At 50.5% G+C, this 22,097-nt stretch overlaps 1 protein-coding gene across 3 annotated transcripts in view; it reads left to right on the top strand.

Annotated features, from left to right (window-relative positions):
• Positions 1 to 22,097, top strand: part of LGR6 (leucine rich repeat containing G protein-coupled receptor 6) — a 156,966-nt gene that overhangs the window by 58,403 nt on the left and 76,466 nt on the right. For 2 of the 3 annotated variants that reach the window (XM_054087774.1, XM_009560608.2), the window contains exons 3-4: positions 8,619 to 8,690; positions 21,857 to 21,928. In XM_054087774.1, coding sequence (XP_053943749.1) covers positions 8,619 to 8,690; positions 21,857 to 21,928 — 144 coding nt within the window. The remainder of the gene's footprint in view (positions 1 to 8,618; positions 8,691 to 21,856; positions 21,929 to 22,097) is intronic. The other variant, XM_054087773.1, reaches the window with a different exon arrangement.

Genomic DNA, 22,097 nt, shown 5'->3' with positions numbered 1-22,097 from the left:
TGGGGAGGAGGAAGAGCTGTCTGCCTGCCCTCCAGGAAGAGCAGGGCTGACAATAAAGAAGAGGGCTCTGCTGCAGCCCTCCTTGCTGCAAGTGCCTGTCTTCTTTCAGATAGAAACCTTTCAGCTGGCTTCTCATCTCCAGAGATTTTGGGATAGAGCCCCAGCCTGCCTCATACCCTGCTATGTTCCCCTGTTGCATCCTTGATAAACTGAGTGAGTGACAGGCTGGAGGACACAGCAGCTGAACACAAAACCAGCAAAATTCCATTCAAGGTGAACCAAAACTGATGTTCTGGTGCTTTTGTCAACTCGAAGGACTTCCTTGACCTGAAACAACAACAACAAAAAAATGTTTCATTTTCAGGTTGCTTCTTAACATTTACACTTCTGTTTTGGGTCAAACTTGAAAAGGAAATGGTATTTCAAATAGTATTTTCTTTATTGCGAAGATTACTTAAATGAGATGTGTGAACATTCTGAAAAAATATCACAGAATTCTCAGCCAAAAATGTTTGCCAAATTCAACATGGACTTCCAAATCTACTTTTCAGGTCTTCTGGAAACTTTTACGTGTTAGGGATGTTTTTATCTTAGTCTAATGCTGCGAAACATCCCAGAAACTCCTGACACCCCTGGCCATTGAACACATGTGAATGTGGTTTGTAAACCTCATCTTTTCGACAGTCAGAGAAAGTCTATATTCCTCTGCCTCCTCCATGAGCTGTTCCTAGTTCCTTTCTCCTGCTCTACTGCTTCCAGTCTTTCCTTGTTAGATGTAGTCCCAGTAGCCCAGGGTCACAGTGGCTTGGAGTTGATGGTTCACACCTTTCATGATTCCTCCTACTCCTGTACCTCTGTTTTAGCACCATCTCAGGCTCCCATTGAAGGTGGAGTTTCATTAAATTCAGAGAGCAGATGGACTCAAGGCTCAGTTTATGTATAGAACTCGGGCCCAACTGTAGAACAGGAATAACTGGAAAGGGAAAGAAAATTGCGGAAAGGGATAAAGGAATCATGTGTGTCCCGTGGACACTGAGGACAAATGTGCCATGCTGCAAACCTTTCAGGCTGCTGTGGAGCACTGCAAATCCGGGTTGCTGGATCCAGCTGAGCCCTGAGTATGTCAGTCTTCTCCATGTATGTATGCTGTGTGGGGGCACGTAGGGAACAAGTGAGAGCAGGGTGGCACCTGAGGGTCTTGAGAACAGCAAAGCAATCACCTAGGCCACACCAGGACAGACGGCCAGGCTGTGTCCCACAGGACGTTTCTGTGTTGGCTCATCTCCGTTCTGGAGACCAAATGATTGTGTCCCACAAGGAATTGGAGGCAACCTTGTGGTTAGGGCACAGATGAGCAAACCAGGACTGCTCCAACTCAAACTGCTTGCTTGCTGTGTGGTCTTGGTAAAGTGATTTTCCCTGCCAGTGCCTCTATTTACCCATTCATCCAGTGACAAGAATGGGCCTCTCAGGTGTGCTGGGACCTGTTAGTCATTAGTTTTTACTGTGAGGTGCTCAGGAAGGTGTTGCCGATGCAATTATCACTCATGCTCGCTCAGAGGCTGCCAAGATTCTCCAGTCTCAATCAGCTATGAAGTGGCAATGCCACCAAGGACTCGTCTCCAATGGCTCTACGTCAGTCTCTGTCTCCTGTCTCACCACCAGCTCCAGTTCCAGCAGCGAAACAGCACAGAGACAGGAGAGGCTGTGCTGGGAGCAGACGTGGTCACAGCACAGGCACTCACCAGTCCTTCCCTCCAAAGAAAGCCTTCAGTGACAGAGAGACTCAGACCTGGGCCTCACACAGGCAGGGAGCAGCCCAGAGTTTAGAGTTTAGTCTCTTCTTTGTTTCTTTTTTTTTTTTCCCATTCTTTTCTTTCTTTCTCTCTTTTGGCAGCAGGAAGATTGTTTAAAGTTGCTAATAAATTTCAGTTAATGAAGCCTGAAAAGCCAGAGCTGGGAGCCAAAAGAAACAAGAGCAATCAGTACAGAAGGAATAGAAAGAGGATCTTGAAAGCCAGCCTGGGAATAATAACATGTTGAAATGTGTTCGCCGGCAAGGGCTTTGTTACCGCACTTTGAATCCAAACACAAGCACTTGGTGCCAAGAAGAGAAACTGCAGCCAAAGGCAGGTGTTCATTGCCATTCACCTCGTGCCTCAGGGCACAGCGGCAAGATCAGACCCTTTCCCAGCCACTGGCTCTTTCACCTGCCTCTTCTCGGGCCCCGAGGGCAGAGGGACTCACTGTCACGGGGAGTGCCAGTCCATGCCTCTGCATTGATGCAGGCAGAGTGGGCTCAGGACACACACCGTGGCCCCCCCTTGCAGGCTGGTCCCTTTTCCAGGCAGCTCATGCGACTGGAGGCCAAGAAACAGCGTAAAATCAAAATGAAATAAAATGCAAGCATGCGTGCTGGGAATGTGAACACAGCGGCCCTCTCCTCCTCCCTTCCACCAGGGCAGAAACTCCCTTCCCAGTCGTCTTCCCATGAGGGCGCGAGGACCAGTGGAGCCATCACAGGTGATGGAGAACCAGCACCGCTGTGGTGCATCCCTGCCTGGTGTTGGAGCATTCACCAGCAATCACATCAGGTCCCAGACATCCGAGACATCTGTCTTTGGGATTATTGTGCAGCACAGGATTTCACTCCAAAGCAACCTCATTCTTGTGAGAGGCAGCACTGCGGCGATAGCTCTGCTGTGCAAAGGGATGCTGGGCAACGTTCGAGTGTACTGGGACCATGGAGAAAAGCCTTTCCTGGATCAGTGCAGCAATATGCCTGGAGCAGAGTACTCCTACGAGAGCAGCCTTGGTGGGTTTCCGTGACAAAGCAGGCTCCAGAGGTCTCAGACAGAGAGACAAACACTTGCAGGACCATGACCTTGCTTTGCCATGTTGAGGTTTGGAGGCAGCATCACTGCTTCCTTGGTGGCCGACTTGCCTAACACAGCTCTCCATTTCCAGATAGCTGTAGGTGAGGAGCTGCAGCTCTTCTGAATGCCTCAATAATGTGGTTCTCCCAGGGCACTGCCTAGATCCTGTGTCTGAGAAAGTACAAGGATACTGCAACGGAGCACACTGCTGTGGCTCTTCTGCAACTTGTTAGCAACAAGAGACCAAACCCTGGGTCATCCAGGACTTTCTGTCCTCCTGGTTGATACTGCTCCTAGGCAGAGGGCAGCGCTGGTTGGCAGTTCAGTGGGCGAGCAACAGCAGAGAGGAGGTTAAAGGATAATGCCAGTGAAGCCTTCCAAAGGCGCAAAGGCAGGTGATGGCCAAGATACAGGTAGGAACAAGGGAGGAGGACTTCTAGGGGGTCCTCCACCTTTCATGTTCTAAAATGAAGCCCAAGTCAAATTCAAAATGTTGCGAAAATTTAGAGATTTCAGTTCTTTCTCCACTCCACTGAAGTTGGGCATAGTGTTCAGCATTTGAAAAATCCTTGCAAGGGAGGACACCTGGCCCAAATTTTCCTGAAAACTGCCTCACAAATGCCTCGGTCTGTCTGGGGTACCCCAAGTGGGGCACCCAGAGTAAAGGCAAAAGTCAAAACTACTCTGAAGGCTTGGAGGGAACAAATCTCTCCTGAAAACCTTGACAGCTTATAGTATAAAGGGATGGAGTGAAGGCATTCAGTGTCCTGTATTGGATTGCTCATTAAGGAGTTGTGTCTTATTAAATCTTACTTGGCAAATGATTCCAAACTGGCTTGCATATGAACATTCGTGTGGGTTGAAAACTGGCTTGAGGACCATAAACAAAAGAAATGAATGCCATCAATCTATCGAGTTGGAACAGGCATTTGGTGGGGGCATGGAGAGCAGATTTAGAAATGAGCCTGCATACTCTCCTCCTCAGGGATGGAACAAGACGAAAAAGACCATGTTAGAGAGAGCTCCAGGTGATACCACACTAGGACCAGCTGCAGATTCCTGTGTGGGAAGGGAGAGTCCAAGACTGGCTCTTTTCTCAAACGTACAATGTATTTGCATGACTTAGTTGGCTTTATTCCCATTTTGCTCCAGCACAAGAACAGACTCAAGGGAACACAGAGCCCTTGGTCCCCTGTGCAGCCCGGGGATGGCACAGTCTTGGCGTGATGACACTGTTTAGACAGGAGCATGGAGAATTTATCTGGGCACAGATTCTGCCTTGACAGTGTTAGAGCTTGGGAAATGAACTGGAGCAGGAGATCAAAGCAGGAGGCTGACATGTTCAATAAAGATCTGGCAAGGGGAAAATTACACTGGGATATGGACATATGTGTTTGTCCTGTCCTGCCTATGGGCGATGTTCCTGCCTCCTAATGTGAATGATAAGGGCATCGTCTTCTTGCCTGAGCACATGACATGAGCGATCATGCCCAACAAACATCCTTTGGGTGTGCCATGGAAGTTATAGCGTGACCAAGAAGCCCAAGATACAGAAGGGGGTGGGAGCCTGTGGTAACTGAACTGCAGCAACGGTGAGGTGGTAAACCATGAGTTTGTTCCAACTTGGAGTGTATTGGCAATGCAGATCAAAGCCAGGAGGAATGTTTCCAGAAATCATGGGAGTGGGGAGGTGAGGGGAGAAGAATCTAAAATCCACCAAATTTATGAGTTTTCCAAAGCAAGTCAGCTAACTGCAGCTCCCACCCTCCCTGCCACCTCCCCTTTCTCTCCCTTTTCCTTCAGTCACCTTAAGCGCACAGCTTTGCCTTTCTCCCAACTCTGTCTCATGGCATTAAGCTCCAGGATGACAGGGCATGCAGCTGAATCAAGTCTGCCTATCCTAAAAAGAGACCTGAGCGTGCCTGGAGCAGAGATCATGTGCTGTGGGCCAGATATTCAGCCCTGCAAGAGCAGTTCCTCTTCCCTCTGCGTGCTTAGGGCACAAGGGAATGTCACATCTCAGCCCTTTGTAGTGGGGTTATTTGCTTCAGTATTCTCCATGGAAGAAGCAAATGAAGAGCTGTCTCAGGAGAAATGGCACTGGCAGCATCATTTCAAATGTTATTGCTCGCTTTTAAGTAGTAAGGAAGGGACCATTTCAGCGAATTTCTTGGGGGATCTGGCTTCTGGAGATGTGTTCAAGAGGTACCTCTCTGCCTCTGCTGGGCTGAGAGGTTTCTGGAGAGTTTAAGTGAGAAGGACAGAGGGTGCCAAGCACTACAGAGACTGCTAGCTGACCATGGCCAGAGGAAGGGCCAGCACACAGGGAGTGTTTTATGCCTCGGGTCTCTTACTCAAACTGGCACAGGATCTAAAGACAAGGAAGCAGGTATCTCATCCCAGTAGCCTCTCCTCCTGCTGGACAGGACATCCCAAAATACCTACCCATTCTGGTCTGCTTTCAGAGAGATGGGAGAGCCATGTCCCCTTGCCTGGGACACCTGGCTACCACACACAGCATCGTGCAGCTCCTGTCCCGGAAGCAAACTCCCAAAGCCCACACCTCGACCCTGTGTGCACATCTGGGCCATGTACCCCTCAGCCTATGTCCATGAACAGACTTTCTCTGTCTCTCAGTCTCTTCATGCATAGAAGGTAGCTGAGCCCATCTTGGACCTCAACAGCACTGAAAGTTGCCTTGGGAAGTGGACCAAGGGAAGTGGTTGTGTCTGGTGTCTCCCTTTGCACCAGCTCTTTGCCTCAGTGTGGGGATCTGCACCTTGGGGAGAGGAGCTGGGCGGCCCTAGCAGTGAGGGGGAGGTGGGGGTGGAGAGCGAGGGACATGGCATAGTCTCAGTGTGGTGGGACCAGGGACAGAAGCAGCAGCAACAGAGGGCTTTGGCTGCCTTTCCTGGGGCTGAAGGACGTCTTGTGCCTCTAAATTCACCCAGAGATGGTGCCCAGTGGAAACAGGGTGTCTCCTGCAGAGTTGGTTCTCCTCTCATATTCTGTTTTGCCCATGGTACTGAGATGCCACGAGCTGGCTCAGCATGTGTCCCACCAGCACACAGGGCTTCCTGTCACCCTGTTCTGAGGGCAGGAACCCCAGCCTGGGCTCCATCCAAGCTCCACATTCCCCTCCTGCTAATCCTGCAGGTCCCAGATCCAGTTAGGAAGCTGGCCAATGCTCAAACACACCCAGGAAAGTGAACATAAAGGTCCAGAGCTGCCAGGAAACAAGTCAAGAGATACATTTAATTGTGAATACAGGTAAACTGCTGCCAGTGAAGGTTTGGGTCTAGACAGGAGCTTCAGAGAGGTGAGGACAGACAGTTGTCCCCACAGAGCAAGCGCAGCAAGGGCAGATGCTGGGAGGAGGCCGAGGATGCTGTGCAAGTACACCTCCCCTTCAGGCGAGCACTCCAGCCTCCTGGACAATCCCTCCCATGTGGAAATCAGCAATCAAAAGGAGCAATTACCCCAAATCACAACCCCCAAGTGACAAATAGCCCAGTCTGCCCAGCAGCTTGCACACTGTGGAGAGACAGGTTACAGCCTGCTCACACACATTAAAGAGAGGATCCTGTGCTGTTTGTGCTGTCGGAGGCCTAATTATGGGAGCAATTTTCTCTAGATTGTTGAAGGGAGAGACAGGGAGGGAGCACCTGCACACGCCTGCTCTGCCACCAGTGAGCATGGGTCCTCAAAAGAGCTCAGATCCTCTCCATGACCTTTGCAGACTCCTCACTGCAGTGCACTCTGCTTCCAGCCTGGATTCCACTGCTCATCCTCAACCCCTGTCTCCTTTGCAGCCAAAACATCTAAAATGATACAGGTCTTGTCAATGCTACATATATACAATGTACCTGCAACATCTGCATCCGACTTCTTGGGTCTGGTTTGGACTTTCTGGGAGACTGAAGATGACCCTGGACACAAACGGCATTCACTGTCTCTTTTGGGAGATGCAGTATTCTAAACCAAGTAAAGTGGACAACAAGTTCCTTACCCTGTGGCTATGAAGAAGTCCCGCCTTGGCCTCCATATGATCACTTGGGGATCAGAAAGTGAAGCATAAATGCAGCAGTAATTTAGGATCGTAATCAGCTTGTTGAACTTGTCTTCATTATTTCTCGCTGTTGGGCACTGGGACTTGGTCCACGTTTGTCCTCATGAGAGAAACAGAAGATGCTCCTTAGGTCATGCGTAGACTCAAAAGTTTTACACTTTACTCCTGGCTCCACTGTGATCTCTCAGAACCGCTGTACACATCCGTGAAAGTGATGGGAACAGTGATGCTGTTTCCAAGGTCAGTCAAAAACCCAAATACCTGTTAATGTCCCAGCTTTCTCTGGGCCTTGCTGTAATTGGAGCACTCTGATCAGGTGATGCTGTTCAACGGTGAATCCCACAGGCTTCCTTGGATAAATCCTTTCATCCAGTTCTGAACATTGTCCCCTGGTCTTTGTGCTGTGTCCCCAGTGGCCACTCTCCCCTTTTCACTTCTGTATTCCTTTCCCATCCCTTCACATTCATCTCCTTCCCAGGCTGCATCATCCCTATCTTTGTCTTCCCTTCTACGGTTTTCTCCAGCCATAATTCATCCAAGAACCGCTTTTACTTTTCTGTTTTAGTTTTGGAAAACATACTCAGACCAACTGGCTCTACTGCGGCACCTATGTGATAGTTCCCATCTCCAACCCCTTCCCTGGTTTCCCCTCACAGCAGTGACACCAAACTTGTGTGTGTAGAAGGAGCTGGGCCTTAGCTGTGGTCACACAGGTCAAAGCAGGGCTGGGAATGAGGTAGTGGAAGCAAATCAAGTGGCATAGAGCTTTGATGGACAGGAAAAAGGAGAACCTGCAGTAGGCAGAAACAGGTAAGGGTCCACAATATAGGTGCAGTCATCCCAGGACCATACATAAGCAGAAAGCAGCTCTCCCCCTGCTCCTCACTGCTGTAATGTTTGTGGAGCAGAGTCCTCTGTGAGTATCCAGGAAATGGCTTGAGCCATGAGCTGCCACTGGACTGCTCCTCACTACAAGAAAGACATTGAGGTCCTGGAGTGTGTCCAGAGAAGAGGAACGAAGCTGGTGAAGGGGCTGGAGAACAAGTCTTATGAGGAGTGGCTGAGGGACCTTGGGTTGTTTAGACTGGAGAAGAGGAGGCTGAGGGGTCATCATTGTCTACAACTGCCTGAAAGGAGGTTGTAACAAGGTGGATGTTGGTCTCTTCACCCAAGTGGCAGGCAATAGGACCAGAGGGAATGGCCTCAGGCTGCACCAGGGCAGGTTCAGATTGGACATCAGGAAAAAATTCTTTACCAAAATGGTTCTCAGGCACTGGCAGAGGCTGCCCAGGGAGGTGGTGGAGTCCCCGTCCCTGGAGGTTTAAAAGATGGGTGGATGTGTACGTAGGGATATGATTTAGTAGTGGACAGGTATGGTTGGGCTTGATGATCTCAAAGGTGTTTTCCAATCTAGGGACTCTGTGATTCTATGAAACACTAGATTCAGGTCTGGCAGGAGTAGTAAGCTCTTGTTTCCTTTTCCTGTTCCCCGAGCTGTAAGAGGGACCGGTACACAAACGTTTTTCGTTTTTCGAGCACAGCACAAAGGCTCAGCCTGCAGGTGCTGCCAGGGGGACTGTGGCAGGATGCACGGGTCATATTTAAGGCTCTGCAGGCAAGGGACCGGCATTAAAAGGATGTTGACACCTTACTTGCTCTTCTTTTTGCTGCAGACGCCTCTCTGGAAACCAGATCTCCAGGATCCCAGGGGAAGCTTTCTCTGGCCTTTACAGCCTGAAGATTCTGTAAGTAATTCCCTTCTGCAGAGCCACCACCTCCACCACCTGCCCAACCGCTCATGCCAGGCACTGGCCATGCACAAGGGCTTGCAGCCATCCAGTTACAACTGGATGTCAACTATGGTGCCAGTAGTTAAACCCACTCTGGACCGTGCCCCTTGGTGAGTGGGGAGCTGTGTTGTACCTGAAGGTACAGCTCCCTGCACTGCTTTCTCACTTCTGAATTCTGAAGAGGGCACATCCCTCCATGCTGTGTGAAAACGCGTTGCAGAAGAATCCACAGTTTCACATTTTGCATAAAACTCATCAAATGCCCTAACATGGTGTCCCCCAAACATGGTGTTCAGACCTCAAACTGGCCCCAATCTGCTCTGTTGCAGTCTTGGGGCTGGCTTAGGGCAACACAACGGTACTCTAGCAGGTGCCATGGAAAGTCCTCTGCTCTGCCCAACTCAGCTGCCTCTTTGCAGCCAGCCTGCACTTGCGGCAAACCTATGCATGGCCCAGGAGGCTTCTGCAAGGTTCTGAAGTGACCTGTCCCAGGACAGGTAGGATCCTTGGTAGTCACAGTTTAGCCTCAGCCCAGCCCACTCTCAGGGGTGATGGGCACATGTGCAGCTGGTTCCAGCAGCACTGCAGACAACAGGCTGTACCTGGGAACTGCCAGACCTGGTAAATGAAGGCTTCCTCATTGTTGTGTCCAGGTCACCCACATCTGTGTGTCCATTGGAGGAGGACTGGGACCGCCTAACCCTGTGGCAAGGTCTGAGTGACAATGGTTACCACGTAATTCCTCCCTAGGGTGTTTTCCTTAGGGACAGGATGTCTCACCGCTCATGGAGTCGCATGAGTTTCTGCAGGCATCTGACAGCCTGTCAGGGTCTGTGTTGGATATGGAGGTGGGAGTCCCTCCTCTTCCCTTTCAGGAACCATCTTAAAAATCTCCTGTAGTAAACATTTCATCCCCAAGGGGATGTTTTGAACTCAGCTGCAATGTGAAATTGTTGTAGCCAGCCCAGTTTATACAGAGCGAGCAGGTACAAACCTGCTCCAAGGATTAGAGAGTATAGGGCTGTTTACTACATCTTCTGAAGATGTAAAGTATGAATCCTGCCCTAAATCTCAGGGCTTAGAGATTTATCCATCTTCTGCATTAGGCAACAAATCAAAGGAACTGAGGAAAAACCGCAGCTCTCCCACCCAATTTCAACAAGAGGAACTTTCTACTCTGGGAACACAGGAGCTTTTCAAGCCGCTTTTGATCAATGTCTATTTGTGTCAGGCCAAGGTAACTCCTGATGCAGAGTACAAGAGTGATGCCTCCCTTGCAGAGCCAGCACAGCTCCCTGCTCGTGGCAGGAGAAGAGGAGCATGCCCCTTCACTTGACCACCCACATGCAGACAGGCTCACTATCACCCCACACGCTCCACCACAGGGCAGCACCGGGAGGGACACACTCACAAGTGACCCCATTATAAGGAGAGACTTGAAGGATCAGAGCATTTCCAGCTGGGAAGTGGTTGCATGAAGAATCTTGCTCCATGCCTGAAGGGAGGTTGTAGTGAGGTGGGTGTTGGTCTCTTCGCCCAAGTGACAGGTGACAGAACCAGAGGGAATGGCCTCAAGTTGCACCAGGGCAGGTTCAGATTGGACATCAGGGAAAACTTCTTCACTAAAAGGGTCCTCAGGCCCTGGCAGAGGCTGCCCAAGGCGGTGGTGGAGTCCCCATCCCTGGAGGTGTTTAAAAGACAGATCTTGAAGGAGGTATCTGGAGAGGGAGTCTGAAGAGCTTATGAGCAGTGAACTGCTTGGATGTCAGGTATTAAAAGACAAGAACAGGGAGGAAAGTCCTGCCTCCTTTCTTCAGACAGAGGCAAAGCATGGAGCTTATCTGTCTAGCTGTTGAAAATCAAGACGTGGGAAGACCTGGAGAGGGCAAGTCTTCAGAATGACTGAGCTTCCTGGGGAAGCCGGACTGAGAAAGACAGCAAAGGCTATGAGAAAGGCATCTGGGCTGGAGACTGACCTGCACGCGGACACCAGCTGTGATGCTTCCACACCTCTCCATTCTGGGCAGGCACTGGCCAGGCCACACTGTCCCAGCTGGGACCTGACCTGCAGGACGTGGGGCAGCAGGAGAGTGGCTGGACGGCAACGGGCAGAAGGAGGAGGAAATGCCAGATTTTTTTCCATGAGGGGAGCTGTGACTAGAAACTACAAGGTGATAGAGGACTGTAATTGGGACAATTCAGTCTAGAAGAGACAAGGCTCAGGAGGCAGCGTGGGAATGTCAGGTGCAGGGATGTGCAGGGGGCTCACACACCGCTCCTCAACAATGGGGTACAGCTGCGAGTGTTGGAAGGGGCTCCCTTTGCCCATGCCCTCCTCCTGCACCTCCTGTGCAAAGCTGCTCCACAGGCACCACAAATGACCCCAGAGTGTGCTGGTGCACCAAGGGAGCCTCAGACCTTCTGGCAGTCTCAGGTCCTTGCTCCATCATCTCCTGATTTACCTCTAATCATCCTGCCCCACCCCCTGGGCCACCCTGCCATTCTCAAAGTATTTCCCCTCACCACCTCCCCAGGGGATCTTCTCGCCACCTGCTCTGCATGAACACGTGCCAAGTGCAGGGACCACAGAGCTTTCTCACTGCTGCATCCAGAGCCAGTTCCCACAGGGCGCATGCTGCAAGGCTGGTGGGACCCCTCTGAGATGACTGTCACCAACAGAGGACACAGGACAGGTGTGAACTGTGCCTTGGCAAGTCCACGATCATTGTCCCTGGTTCTCTTTTCACATCTGTGAAAGAGGAGTGTAAATCTTTGTGTTGGATCCCATGGGTGCTCTCTGCAGCCACTGGGGTGGTGAAGCTCATCCAGGTGGACAACTGCCACCCAAGGACCAGTACAGTTGTTTGGGCTCCTTGTCCTGCATGTGGTTTTGTTTCTGTGGCCAAGGTGTGCTGGAGGGATAGAACACTGGCTCCTGCAGCCCAGTGAAGTAGAAAAACAAATTGCTTTCTTTAAAAGAGTGAGAAGGATCAGGGGTCTGGTGATGAAGTAAAGGAACAACGAGTCAGCTGCGGTTACTTAACCTGAGACAGAGGTGTTTGAGAGTGGACATAAACCTTCAAGGAGAAGCAGCTCTGCAATAAGGGAGGAAATAGGTATTCTCCAGATGTGAAGACAGAACTAGCACGTTTTGGAGCAGATGGCATCAGGGCTATTGCAGGTAGATTGCATTTACAAGCGTGGCTGCTCTGTCCCAGGCTGGCTGAGGTTTGCCAGGTGACAAGCCTGGCTTGAGTTGGGAATGGCTGCCCCAAACAGGACCAGCTGAGGCCTGCAGGTATTCAGGAGCTGACTGACAGCAGGATCAGAGATCTTACCCCTGGTGACAGCAGTGTCCCCTGAGGAGACAGGCTGGTACCTGGGGATGGTAACAGTTTTCATAATTTAATGTGCCCGGTCCTCAGAGCTAATTGCAGTCATGTCTGTGTCCACAAATAAACTCTCTTGTGCATCTTGGGCTGTCAATGGGCCTGGTGCATTCCAAGGTCTTTCCAGAGAATTAGTTTATGTTTAAAAAAGAATGGAAAACACCCTGGGAATTCCTCCACAAACCTGCCTGTGCAGCTGGCCCTCTCCCTGCCCTCAGAGTGAATCCCAGAGCTCTTGGAAGCAGGACCAGATTCTTGGCTCTGCCTCCTGCTGCTTCTTCACTGCACAAAAACCACCTGGAAAGCTGCCATGAAGATAGGCCTGTGCAGAAACCACGCAGGGGTACACCCGGGAAGCAGGTGTGAGGAGGCTTGGAAGAGAGCAAGTGAAGAGCAGCCCCACTACCAACAAAATATCATGATATGGGAATACGCTGAGAACTTAATGCACCGAGCCTTGGGTCAGCCCCCAGTCAAAGCCAGGGTAAGATGTGGCCTCCTTGGCTCCCCGCAGATGAATGCAGGCTGGCAGCAACGGATGCTCAGCAGCTGTAGCTGGTGCTCTGAGGTCTTGTCAAATGATGGGCACATCCCTTTGCAAAGAGACTTTGCAAGTGCACCTCTCCAGGGGCTTTGCTCTGCAACTTGGCCAACCCACACCCTCCCCATGGAACCTGATGCTGCTGGGTCCATGCTTCAGTGCCAGGATCATTAGAAACCAGCTCCATAGGCTGGTTTGTCTCCTCTGCCAAAGCCTTCCTCTTGCAAAATTAGCTCCTTAATCCATGCTTTCCCTGTCTTGGAGTTTTCCAGGATAGCAGAATGTGCTGCTTAATCAGAGACTCTGGAAAACTGGAAGCTTCCATGTCGTTCCAGACCTCATGAGATGCCTGGATGCCCTTCACCTCTGAGCGCCCTGGCTGGAGTTAGGAAGCATCCATTTCAGCAGGCCGTGTGGCTGAGTTTGTGCTGTCACAGCTCCACACCATATCCCACCCTCAGACATATATTCCTCACCAAATGTTCTGCCACACTACCAGGATTGCCAGGCCTCTTACTTCCCAGCGCTTGCTTGTCAAAAAGGAACCCCACACCAAACTCTTCAGGGAAAGCCTCCAAGTACAACCACAGCCTGAGCCTGCCTCACCCCAAACTGTGGAGGGCAAAATGCCTGGCTGCATCCTCTGGGCTGCAGCCCCTGCACCCGCAGTAGCCAGCTGGTATGGCCCACCCCACCACTCCATTCCTCAACAAGCCTCAACCAGCCTGCATGAGAGCTCAGACCCAGCTCTGCCCGCAACCTGCCCCCACGCATCATGGCGTGAGTGCTGCCCAGCACCTGCCTGCACAAGTGCGTTGAGCCAGTGCTGTCTGCAGCAGGTCCCACCACGCACCACCCCGATGCTGCCCATGGCTGGTCTTCATCAACAGGGAGGCTGGAATGAGCCTGACAAGGGTGGCCTTGCTCTGCACATGGCCAGATGGACCCTAACCAATGGCCACTTTCATTGGTCCCTCCTCCTCTTCTCCCCTTGAGCTGCAATCGCAGCATCTCATGTCCAGGGCAGGTGCTGACTGGCCTGGCTTGTGAATACACATCAAAAAACATCACCAAAAAAAGCCCTGTTGCCTCAGGATGGCAGGTCTGCAGGTGACTTGGGACACTTCAGGAATGTCCAGACAGACTGTACCTCTTTGACCACTCCAAGCTCATGCAGAACAGAAATGGCTTTGATACAAAGGGAATGGTGTGGCACATCCAAAAGATGATCCCATATGGAGGAAAGAGGAATGTGCATAGCTTGGAATGTCTTTAATCCCCATGCATGGGCTCCAGGCACAGTTGCCTCCAGCAATAACAGCCCTTTGACTGTGCTGGTTGAGTCACTTCAGCCTCCCAAGGTGGGGACATTTTCTCCTGCACAGCCCCATACCTCTGAGGGCTGTAAGTCTGCTGAGACTGCCTTGTGCAAGGATCCTGGTGTGATGAGACCCAATCCCAGCATTTTTCTGGTTATTCAGGCATGGTGTCTGCCAACAAACAATCCTCCTATTTCTGAAAATACAGCGTGACCTCTGATGAGTGGAGTGCTGCTATGGAAGGCTACAGACTCTTCAAGAGGGATAGGTGAGGAAGGAGAAGCTGTGGGATAGCTCTCTGTTAGAGAGAGTTTCGGCAGCCTCGAACTCATTGATGGTGGTGATAGAGTTGAATATCTATGGGTGAAAATCAGAGGTTCACCTAATAAGGCAGATTTTGTGGTGGGAGTCCGCTATAGACCACCCAGCCAGGATGAGAGGGCTGACGCGTTATTCTGCAAGCAGCTGGGAGAAGTCTCACAATCACTAGCCCTTGTCTTTGTGGGAGACTTCAACTTACCAGATGGTTGCTGGAAGTATAATACAGCAGAGAGGAAAGAGTCTAGGAGGTTTCTGGAGTGTTTGGAAGACAACTTCCTGACACAATTGGTGAGTGAGCCAAGTAGAGAAGGTGCCCTGCTGGACCTGCTGTTTGTTAACAGAGAAGGACTTGTGCGAGATGTGACAGTTGGAGGACTCCTGGGGCATAGCGATCATGAGATGACAGAACTCTCAGTTCTAGGAGAAGCAAGGCTAGGGGTCAGTAGAATGGCCACCTTGGACTTGCGGAGGGCAGACTTTGGTCTGTTCAGAAACCTGCTCAATCAAGTTCCATGGGGAGACAGTCCTTAAAGGCAAAGGAGTTCATGAGGGCTGGATGCTCTTTGAGAAGGAATTCCTGGTGGCACAAGAGCAAGCTGAAAATGAGACAGTGGGGAAGAAAACCGGCCTGGCTAATTAAAGAGCTCTGGGAGGAAATCAGGAAAAAGAGGAAAATATACAAACTGTGGAAGAAGGGGCGGGCAACTCATGAGGACTACAAAGACGAAGTGAGATCTTGTAGAGAAAATCAAAAGGGCTAAGGACCAATTAGAAATTAGGTTGGCCCATTCTGTGAAAGATAGTTAGTCCTTCTGTTGGAAAACGTTAATTTAGCTGAAGAGATACATTAGATTGCGAAACACTTAAGGGTTAAATTGCAGAAGCGCCGGGATCGTCTTGGAACCTGATTTGGGTGTGCATACCCCTAGTTCCCAGGGCCTCGAAATAAAGCACCACATATAGCCTACCTGGAATGGTTATGTGTTTGTCTCTACGCTAACACTTCTACAAATATATCAATAACAAAAGACCAAGGAAATCTCCATCCTTTACTGGACACAGCGGGAACAATAGTGACAAAGGATGAGGATAAGGCTGAGGTGCTTAATGCCTTCTTTGCCTGTCTTTAGTGGTAAGGCGAGATGTTCCCTGGGTACTCAGCCTTATGAGCTAGTAGACAAGGAGGAAGAGCAGAACAAAGCTTCCTTGATCCAAGAGGAAACGGTTAGAGACCTGCTAGGCAAATCAGATATTCATAAGTCTATGAGGCCAGACAGGATTCACCTGAGAGTATTAAGGGAGCTGGCAGAGGTGCTTGCCAAACCTCTTTCCATCATCTACCAGCAGCCCTGGGTGAATGGGGAAGTTCCATTGGACTGGAGTCTGGCAGATGTTACACCCATTTACAAGAAGGACTGGAGAGAGGATCCAGGAGACTACAGACCTGTCAGTCTGACCTCCGTGAAGGTCATGGAGTAGGTCATCTTGGGTGCCATCTCACAGCACATACAGGACAACTGGGTGATGAGGCCCACTCAACATGGGTTTATGAAGGCAGGTACTGCCAAACTAACCTGATCACCTTCTATGACAAGGTGACCCACTTGATGGATGAGGGAAAGGCTGTGGATGTAGTGTACCTGGACTTTAATAAAGCCTTTGACACAGTTTCTCACAGTATCCTACTTGAGAAACTGGCTACCACTGGCCTGGACAGGTGCACACTCTCCTGGGTTAAAAACAAGCTAGATGGCTGGGCCCAAAGGGCAGAGGTGAATGGAATTATCTCCAGCTGGAGGCCAGTCACAAGTGGAGTTCCTCAGGGCTCAGTGCTGGGTCCAGTCCTGTTCAAAAACTTTATCAACGACTCGGATGAAGGGATCGAGTGCACCCTTAGCAAGTTCGCGGATGACACTAAGCTGGGTGGAAGTGTGGATCTGCTGGAGGGCAGAGAGACTCTGCAGAGGAATCTGAACAGGCTGGATCAATGGGCTGAGATCAGTGGGTGAGGTTTAACAAGGCCAAGTGTAGAGTCCTGCACTGAATACACAAAAACCCCATGCAGAGCTACAGGCTTGGGTAAGAATGGTTTGAAAGCTGCCTGGCAGAGAAAGACCTGGGGATGGTGGTCGACAGCAGCTGAACAGGAGCCAAGAGTGTGCCCAAGTGGCCAAGAAGGCCAGTGGCATCTTGGCTTGTATCAGAAACAGCATGGCCAGCAGGACGAGGGAGGTGATGGTGCCCCTGTAGTCTGCACTGGTGAGGCCACCTCTCGAATACTGTGTTTGGTTTTGAGTCCTTCACTGTAAGAAAGACATTGAGGTGCTGGAGCACATCCAGCGAAGAGCGACAAAAGTGATGAAGGGGCTGGAAATGGCTGGGTCTTTTGAGGAGCAGCTGAGGGAAATGGTGTTGTTTAGCCCGAAGAATAGGAAACTGAGAGGAGACCTTATTGCTATTGCTTATAGGTACCTAACAGGTACCTATAAGGAGGTTGCAGAGAGGTGGGTATTGGTCTCTTCTCCCAAGTAAGAAGTGATAGGACGAGAGGGAGTGGCATCAAGCTGTGTCAGGGGAAGATTAGATTGGACATTAGGAAAAAATCCTTCACAGAAAGGGTCATCAAGCACTGGCAGAGGCTGCCCAGGGAGGTAGACAGTTGAGTCACTATCCCTGGATATGTTTAAAAAGTGTGTAGTTGAGGTGCTTGGGGCATGATTTAGTCGTAGGCGGGTACGGTTGGAGTTGATGATCTCAAAGATATTTTCTAACCTGATGATTCTATGATTCTATGAGTTGTGACTTATGCTGGTTCCAGTCAGATTGTTGTGGACAGCAAGTTGTGTGTCCATGTCTGCAAGCTCCAAGATGGCCACCTGAACTGTGCCAATCCAAGGTGACAGTGCACTATCCAAATCTGAGTTTGAGCACATGCTGGCCTGAATGGACTGTGCTTGTTGCTTTCAGCAGTGTCCTCAGTTTGTCCAGAAGGCCGAGTGCTGCACTTGCTAGTGAAAACGTACTCAAAGAAACAGCTGCTTGAAGACTTCGAATCGCACTCAGCGACTGAGAAACTGTACCACCCAGAGTGGGGATGGGGCTGAATAAGTGGTGAGATTGCTTCATGGACGTAAGAAGTCAAGCTCTGACTAAGGTTGTCTCGAGGCTGCTGTGAAGCAGCAGCTTGCAGTAACAAAGATAATGAAGTCCAGGAATTTTGTTCGAATTGGAGCCAGGAGTTGATGGAGAGGCAGGCGCAAAGACAGATGTTGATGGAGAAAGGCTGAGGCCAGTGTGATCTGTGATCTCAGGGTTGCTGTAGTATTGTGGACTGAGGTCCAGGTTTACAGACCATGTCTGTGGCTCGGTGGGTCACCCTGCTCCTCCCTGGAACGCAGGGCACAGCCTGGAACGCAGCCTCCTTTCGCAGGGGACTGTGAATGCAGGGAGGGGACGGGGCATGCCTCAGGCTTTCAGAGACATGAAGTCAGGATATGACTGGTTTGCAGACCTGTTCCTTCTTTGCAATGTCATTCACACAGGTCATGCAAAACATATTGGCCATCCTTGGAACTGGCCTGGAGCCCAGGACTCCTGCTCTGGGTGCTCTCCTCAGCTCAGTGACCCCTGTCCTTCATCTTGCACGAGACCAGCATCCCAAAAGGGGAAATGCCACCACTTAGAAAGGAACACGGTGACCTTGCCCCAGCTCTTCGGGTGCTCTGCTGTCCTCTGAACTCTTCTGCCATCCTTCTTTTGTAGCGGCATCTGGGAGCCCCAGTCATAGCAAGGAGATGTGCTCCTGCTAGTGTGTAGAGGTCTCCTTGACATCATTCACAAGGTTTTGGTACAATTACTTGAGCTCTTGACAAAATCATGCTGTGTGTTGCTGTAGAAGGGGCCTTTTATAAAAACAAAGTGTATGCAGGAACGGTCTAACATGACATGTAAGGACTGACTGCAGCGACCAGGATCCTGTCCTTAATATCAGACTGTGAGAAAAGCCATCCTGGGACACCCAGTGGAAGATGCAGCATGCCTTTTCCTGCTCAAACCTGAGCTCCCAGGGAAGAGAGCTAGAGCTTTTCTAAGCTTGAGGCTGAGTGAAGAACTTCTTGTTTAACACCTGGGTGGTCCTGTCCCTAGAAAATTATCTAACCCTGTTTGGAACTATTTTTTGGCCTCTCTGTATCATGCTCTGACGATGAGTTGTTGGAATTATTACGTGCCACAATGTGAAGAAACACTGCTTCTTGTCCCTGTCCCAGCATCCAAAATCTTCTCTAGCTGCCCTGCTGTGGTGACAAATAGCGCTATCCAACACTTCAGTGGTTTCAGAGGTCTCTGAAGCATCTTCTTTAAATATCATTTGTCTGTGCCAAAATGGCTTTGTTTTGGAATCAGTCTATGCTGATGGTGGTCTGGAAAGTCTCAGCCTGAGTGACTGATTGGAGAAGGGACTTGTAATAGATGGGAGGCAGCAGGATCCAGCAGTAGTGTGACAATTGTTTTTGCTTTAATATTGACTCCAGATACTTCCACTGATCAAATCTGAAGACTAAGCTCAGACTTCATAGACCCATTGAGATCCTATGGGTGTTCCACTGGAGCTCCAACTTCCTAAAGCCCCACTCTGTGTCTCTCTGCGTTCAGCTGTGCACCTTCTTGATTTTCAACAGAACTGAATTGTTGCATTTATTCACTGGGCTGCAGGAGCCAGTGTTCTATGCCTCCAGCACACCTTGGCCACAGAAACAAAACCACATGCAGGACCAGGAGCCCAAACAATTGTACTGGTCCTTGGGTGGCAGTTGTCCACCTGGATGAGCTTCACCACCCCAGTGGCTGCAGAGAGCACCCATGGGATCCAACACAAAGATTTACACTCCTCTTTCACAGATGTGAAAAGAGAACCAGGGACAATGATCGTGGACTTGCCAAGGCACAGTTCACACCTGTCCTGTGTCCTCTGTTGGTGACAGTCATCTCAGAGGGGTCCCACCAGCCTTGCAGCATGCGCCCTGTGGGAACTGGCTCTGGATGCAGCAGTGAGAAAGCTCTGTGGTCCCTGCACTTGACACGTGTTCATGCAGAGCAGGTGGCGAGAAGATCCCCTGGGGAGGTGGTGAGGGGAAATACTTTGAGAACGGCAGGGTGGCCCAGGGGGTGGGGCAGGATGATTAGAGGCAAATCAGGAGATGATGGAGCAAGGACCTGAGACTGCCAGAGGGTCTGAGGCTCCCTTGGTGCACCAGCACACTCTGGGGTCATTTGTGGTGCCAGTGGAGCAGCTTTGCACAGGAGGTGCAGGAGGAGGGCATGGGCAAAGGGAGCCCCTTCCAACACTCGCAGCTGTACCCCATTGTTGAGGAGCGGTGTGTGAGCCCCCTGCACATTCCTGCACCTGACATTCCCACGCTGCCTCCTGAGCCTTGTCTCTTCTAGACTGAATTGTCCCAATTACAGTCCTCTACCACCCTTGTAGTGTCTCTGGCCACTCTCCTGCTGCCCCACGTCCTGTAGGTCAGGTCCCAGATGGGACAGTGTGGCCTGGCCAACGCCTGCCCAGCATCAAGAGGTGCAGAAACGTCACAGCTGGTGTCCTGCTCCCCACACCCCCATGTAAGCACAGGCACCCCCACAGGGTCTCTGCACTCTTACAAGCAGGTCTGTCTTGCCCCATGTCTCCTAGGATCCTCAGCAGCCCTAGGCAATTTCAGCAGCGTTGTGAGCTGTGTTTGTGGAACCAGTTGTCCTGTCCATCCACAGAGCATTTCTCTTGCTCTCCACGCAGCATCCATTTTTTAGCCACTCTCCCACAACAGCTGATCTCTGCAGTCCTTCTCTTGCGTGCAAGTGCCTTGTGCATCCCCGTCTTGTCAGCAGAGGTAACAGCCTTCCCCTCCGAGCTGCCCTCTGGGTTCTTAGCAATAATGCTAATAGTTTCCTCTCATTTTAGAGGGAACTATTTATTAATTTGACTATGGTCTCTCTGCTGCCTTTTTGTACCACATCAGACGTGTCTTTTCTCCTGCACTGCATGCCAGGATTGAACATCTTACTAAAGTGAAGCCAAAGTCATGGTAGAAAATGTCTATGCTCTCCTCTCCACTCTCATGGCCTTTTACCCTGTATAGAAAAAAAAGAGATTGCTTTGCACAACCCATTTTTCACTGGCCTCTACTGACAGCTGATTGTTTCCCTCCTTATTCTTCTCTCTGCAAACAAATAATTTCCTGGTCAGTCCTCATTTTCTTCCAGAAGTCGAAGAGCTGTGTGGCCTGTGGATTCCCTTTTTTTAAGGATTGTCTCTACAGTTGTCTTTTGTCCAGATTGCCTTTCATGACAGACCTCTGACTCTTCTGCAGTAAAGCTAGCAGTGGTAGCAATGAAAAAGTTTCTTGCTTGCATCAGGACTCTTTGGGCTGCCGCTCATTACTAAGGCTGTGCTCTGTGCCCTTGACACTGGTAGTAATTATGGCAGCCCTGGAAGCACCATTTCCCTTTTCATGTCATCTCCAATCACTCTTTGAAGGTTTTGGAAATAGGAACCTCAGCTATTGAAAACACTCCTTTCTTCAGGCACTTCCCCCAGCCCAGCTACCATGCTAGTATGTCTTTCTTACCTAGAGGAACATGTGCCCATGATGTCCCAGTTCTGGAAACAACAAGTACGTTCAGGACAGAGGCTGGTCCAGAGTCAAGAACTTAGCCTTTCCAGAGGTGCAGAGAGGATAAAACCAGTGAATTCACACGTGGTGCTCCAGGAGGTCAGTGAGAGATGATGGAGGCTGAGCAGCTCAGAAATACCCGTGGGGTCTGTTTCTGCTCTTGCCTGAACTGCTAGAGCCAGTCAGGCACCCCTGGGGTAGGAGAACTGCTACCCAGTGTCTCCTCCTCCCCAGTCACTCGTGTCGCTACCTCAGTGTCCACAGTCCTTCTCCACACCCTACGCTCGCTTCCATTTCAGGGTCCTGCCTGTCCAGTCCTGCAGCCTCCCTGAAGCCCCTGGGCTAGTTTGGGGTTTTTCCACACCAGCTCTGGTTTCTGCTGTGAGTTGTGCCAATGCTGGGAAGCACTGCCATGAAGCAGCTCCTCACCCATCACGTTTGCAACTGTCCCACAAGCTGAATAAGAAACCTGCCCATAGGCTGGTTTCCAGAGCCCGTGCAGCACAATGACCACTGACACACACTGGGAGAAAGTTGTCTTACACAAGTGCAAATATGGGACAACTCTGAACTGATAGACGCACATGTGCAGTGCAGAGGTCCCTTTACGGGGCATTCTCCCAGTGGGTCCCCTATGGCAGCACCAGCCTCACCCCTGGGAATCTCTGCTGCAGGATCCCAGGCCAGCCTGGACAGCAGCTCATTCATCCACAGCCCACAAGCTTGCTTAAAATCCCTGGGTGGCCAACGTGGTGCTTTCCAGCTTCCCTGGCTTTCCCACAGGGGTCCAGGATAGCTACAGAAATGAGCAGCAACACCCTCCATTTTGTGTCAGGCTTTTTTTTTTTTAAAACAAAGTTTTCTTTTTTTCTAATTATAGGATGTTGCAGAACAATCAGCTGAGTCGCATCCCTGCAGAGGCACTGAGAGATCTTCCAAACCTCCAATCTCTGTAAGTCATTAAAATCAATGCTGCGAGCTGCACAGTCCCTTGGGGGCCCTGGGCTTCCCAGCATTGAGTCATTAGTTCCTTTGTCAAGGATGTTCTGTCCCTTTTTCCTTTTCTTTTCCAATTAAAGCAAAGATTGCTGTCACTTAGCACAGAAGGGAGAGGAGGGCAG

The sequence above is a fragment of the Cuculus canorus genome, chromosome 24 (genome assembly GCF_017976375.1).
Source record: "Cuculus canorus isolate bCucCan1 chromosome 24, bCucCan1.pri, whole genome shotgun sequence".
NCBI classification, from domain to species: domain Eukaryota; kingdom Metazoa; phylum Chordata; class Aves; order Cuculiformes; family Cuculidae; genus Cuculus; species Cuculus canorus.
The sequence above is the reverse complement of the archived record's forward strand: the minus strand, read 5'-3'. Positions and strand labels throughout refer to the sequence as shown.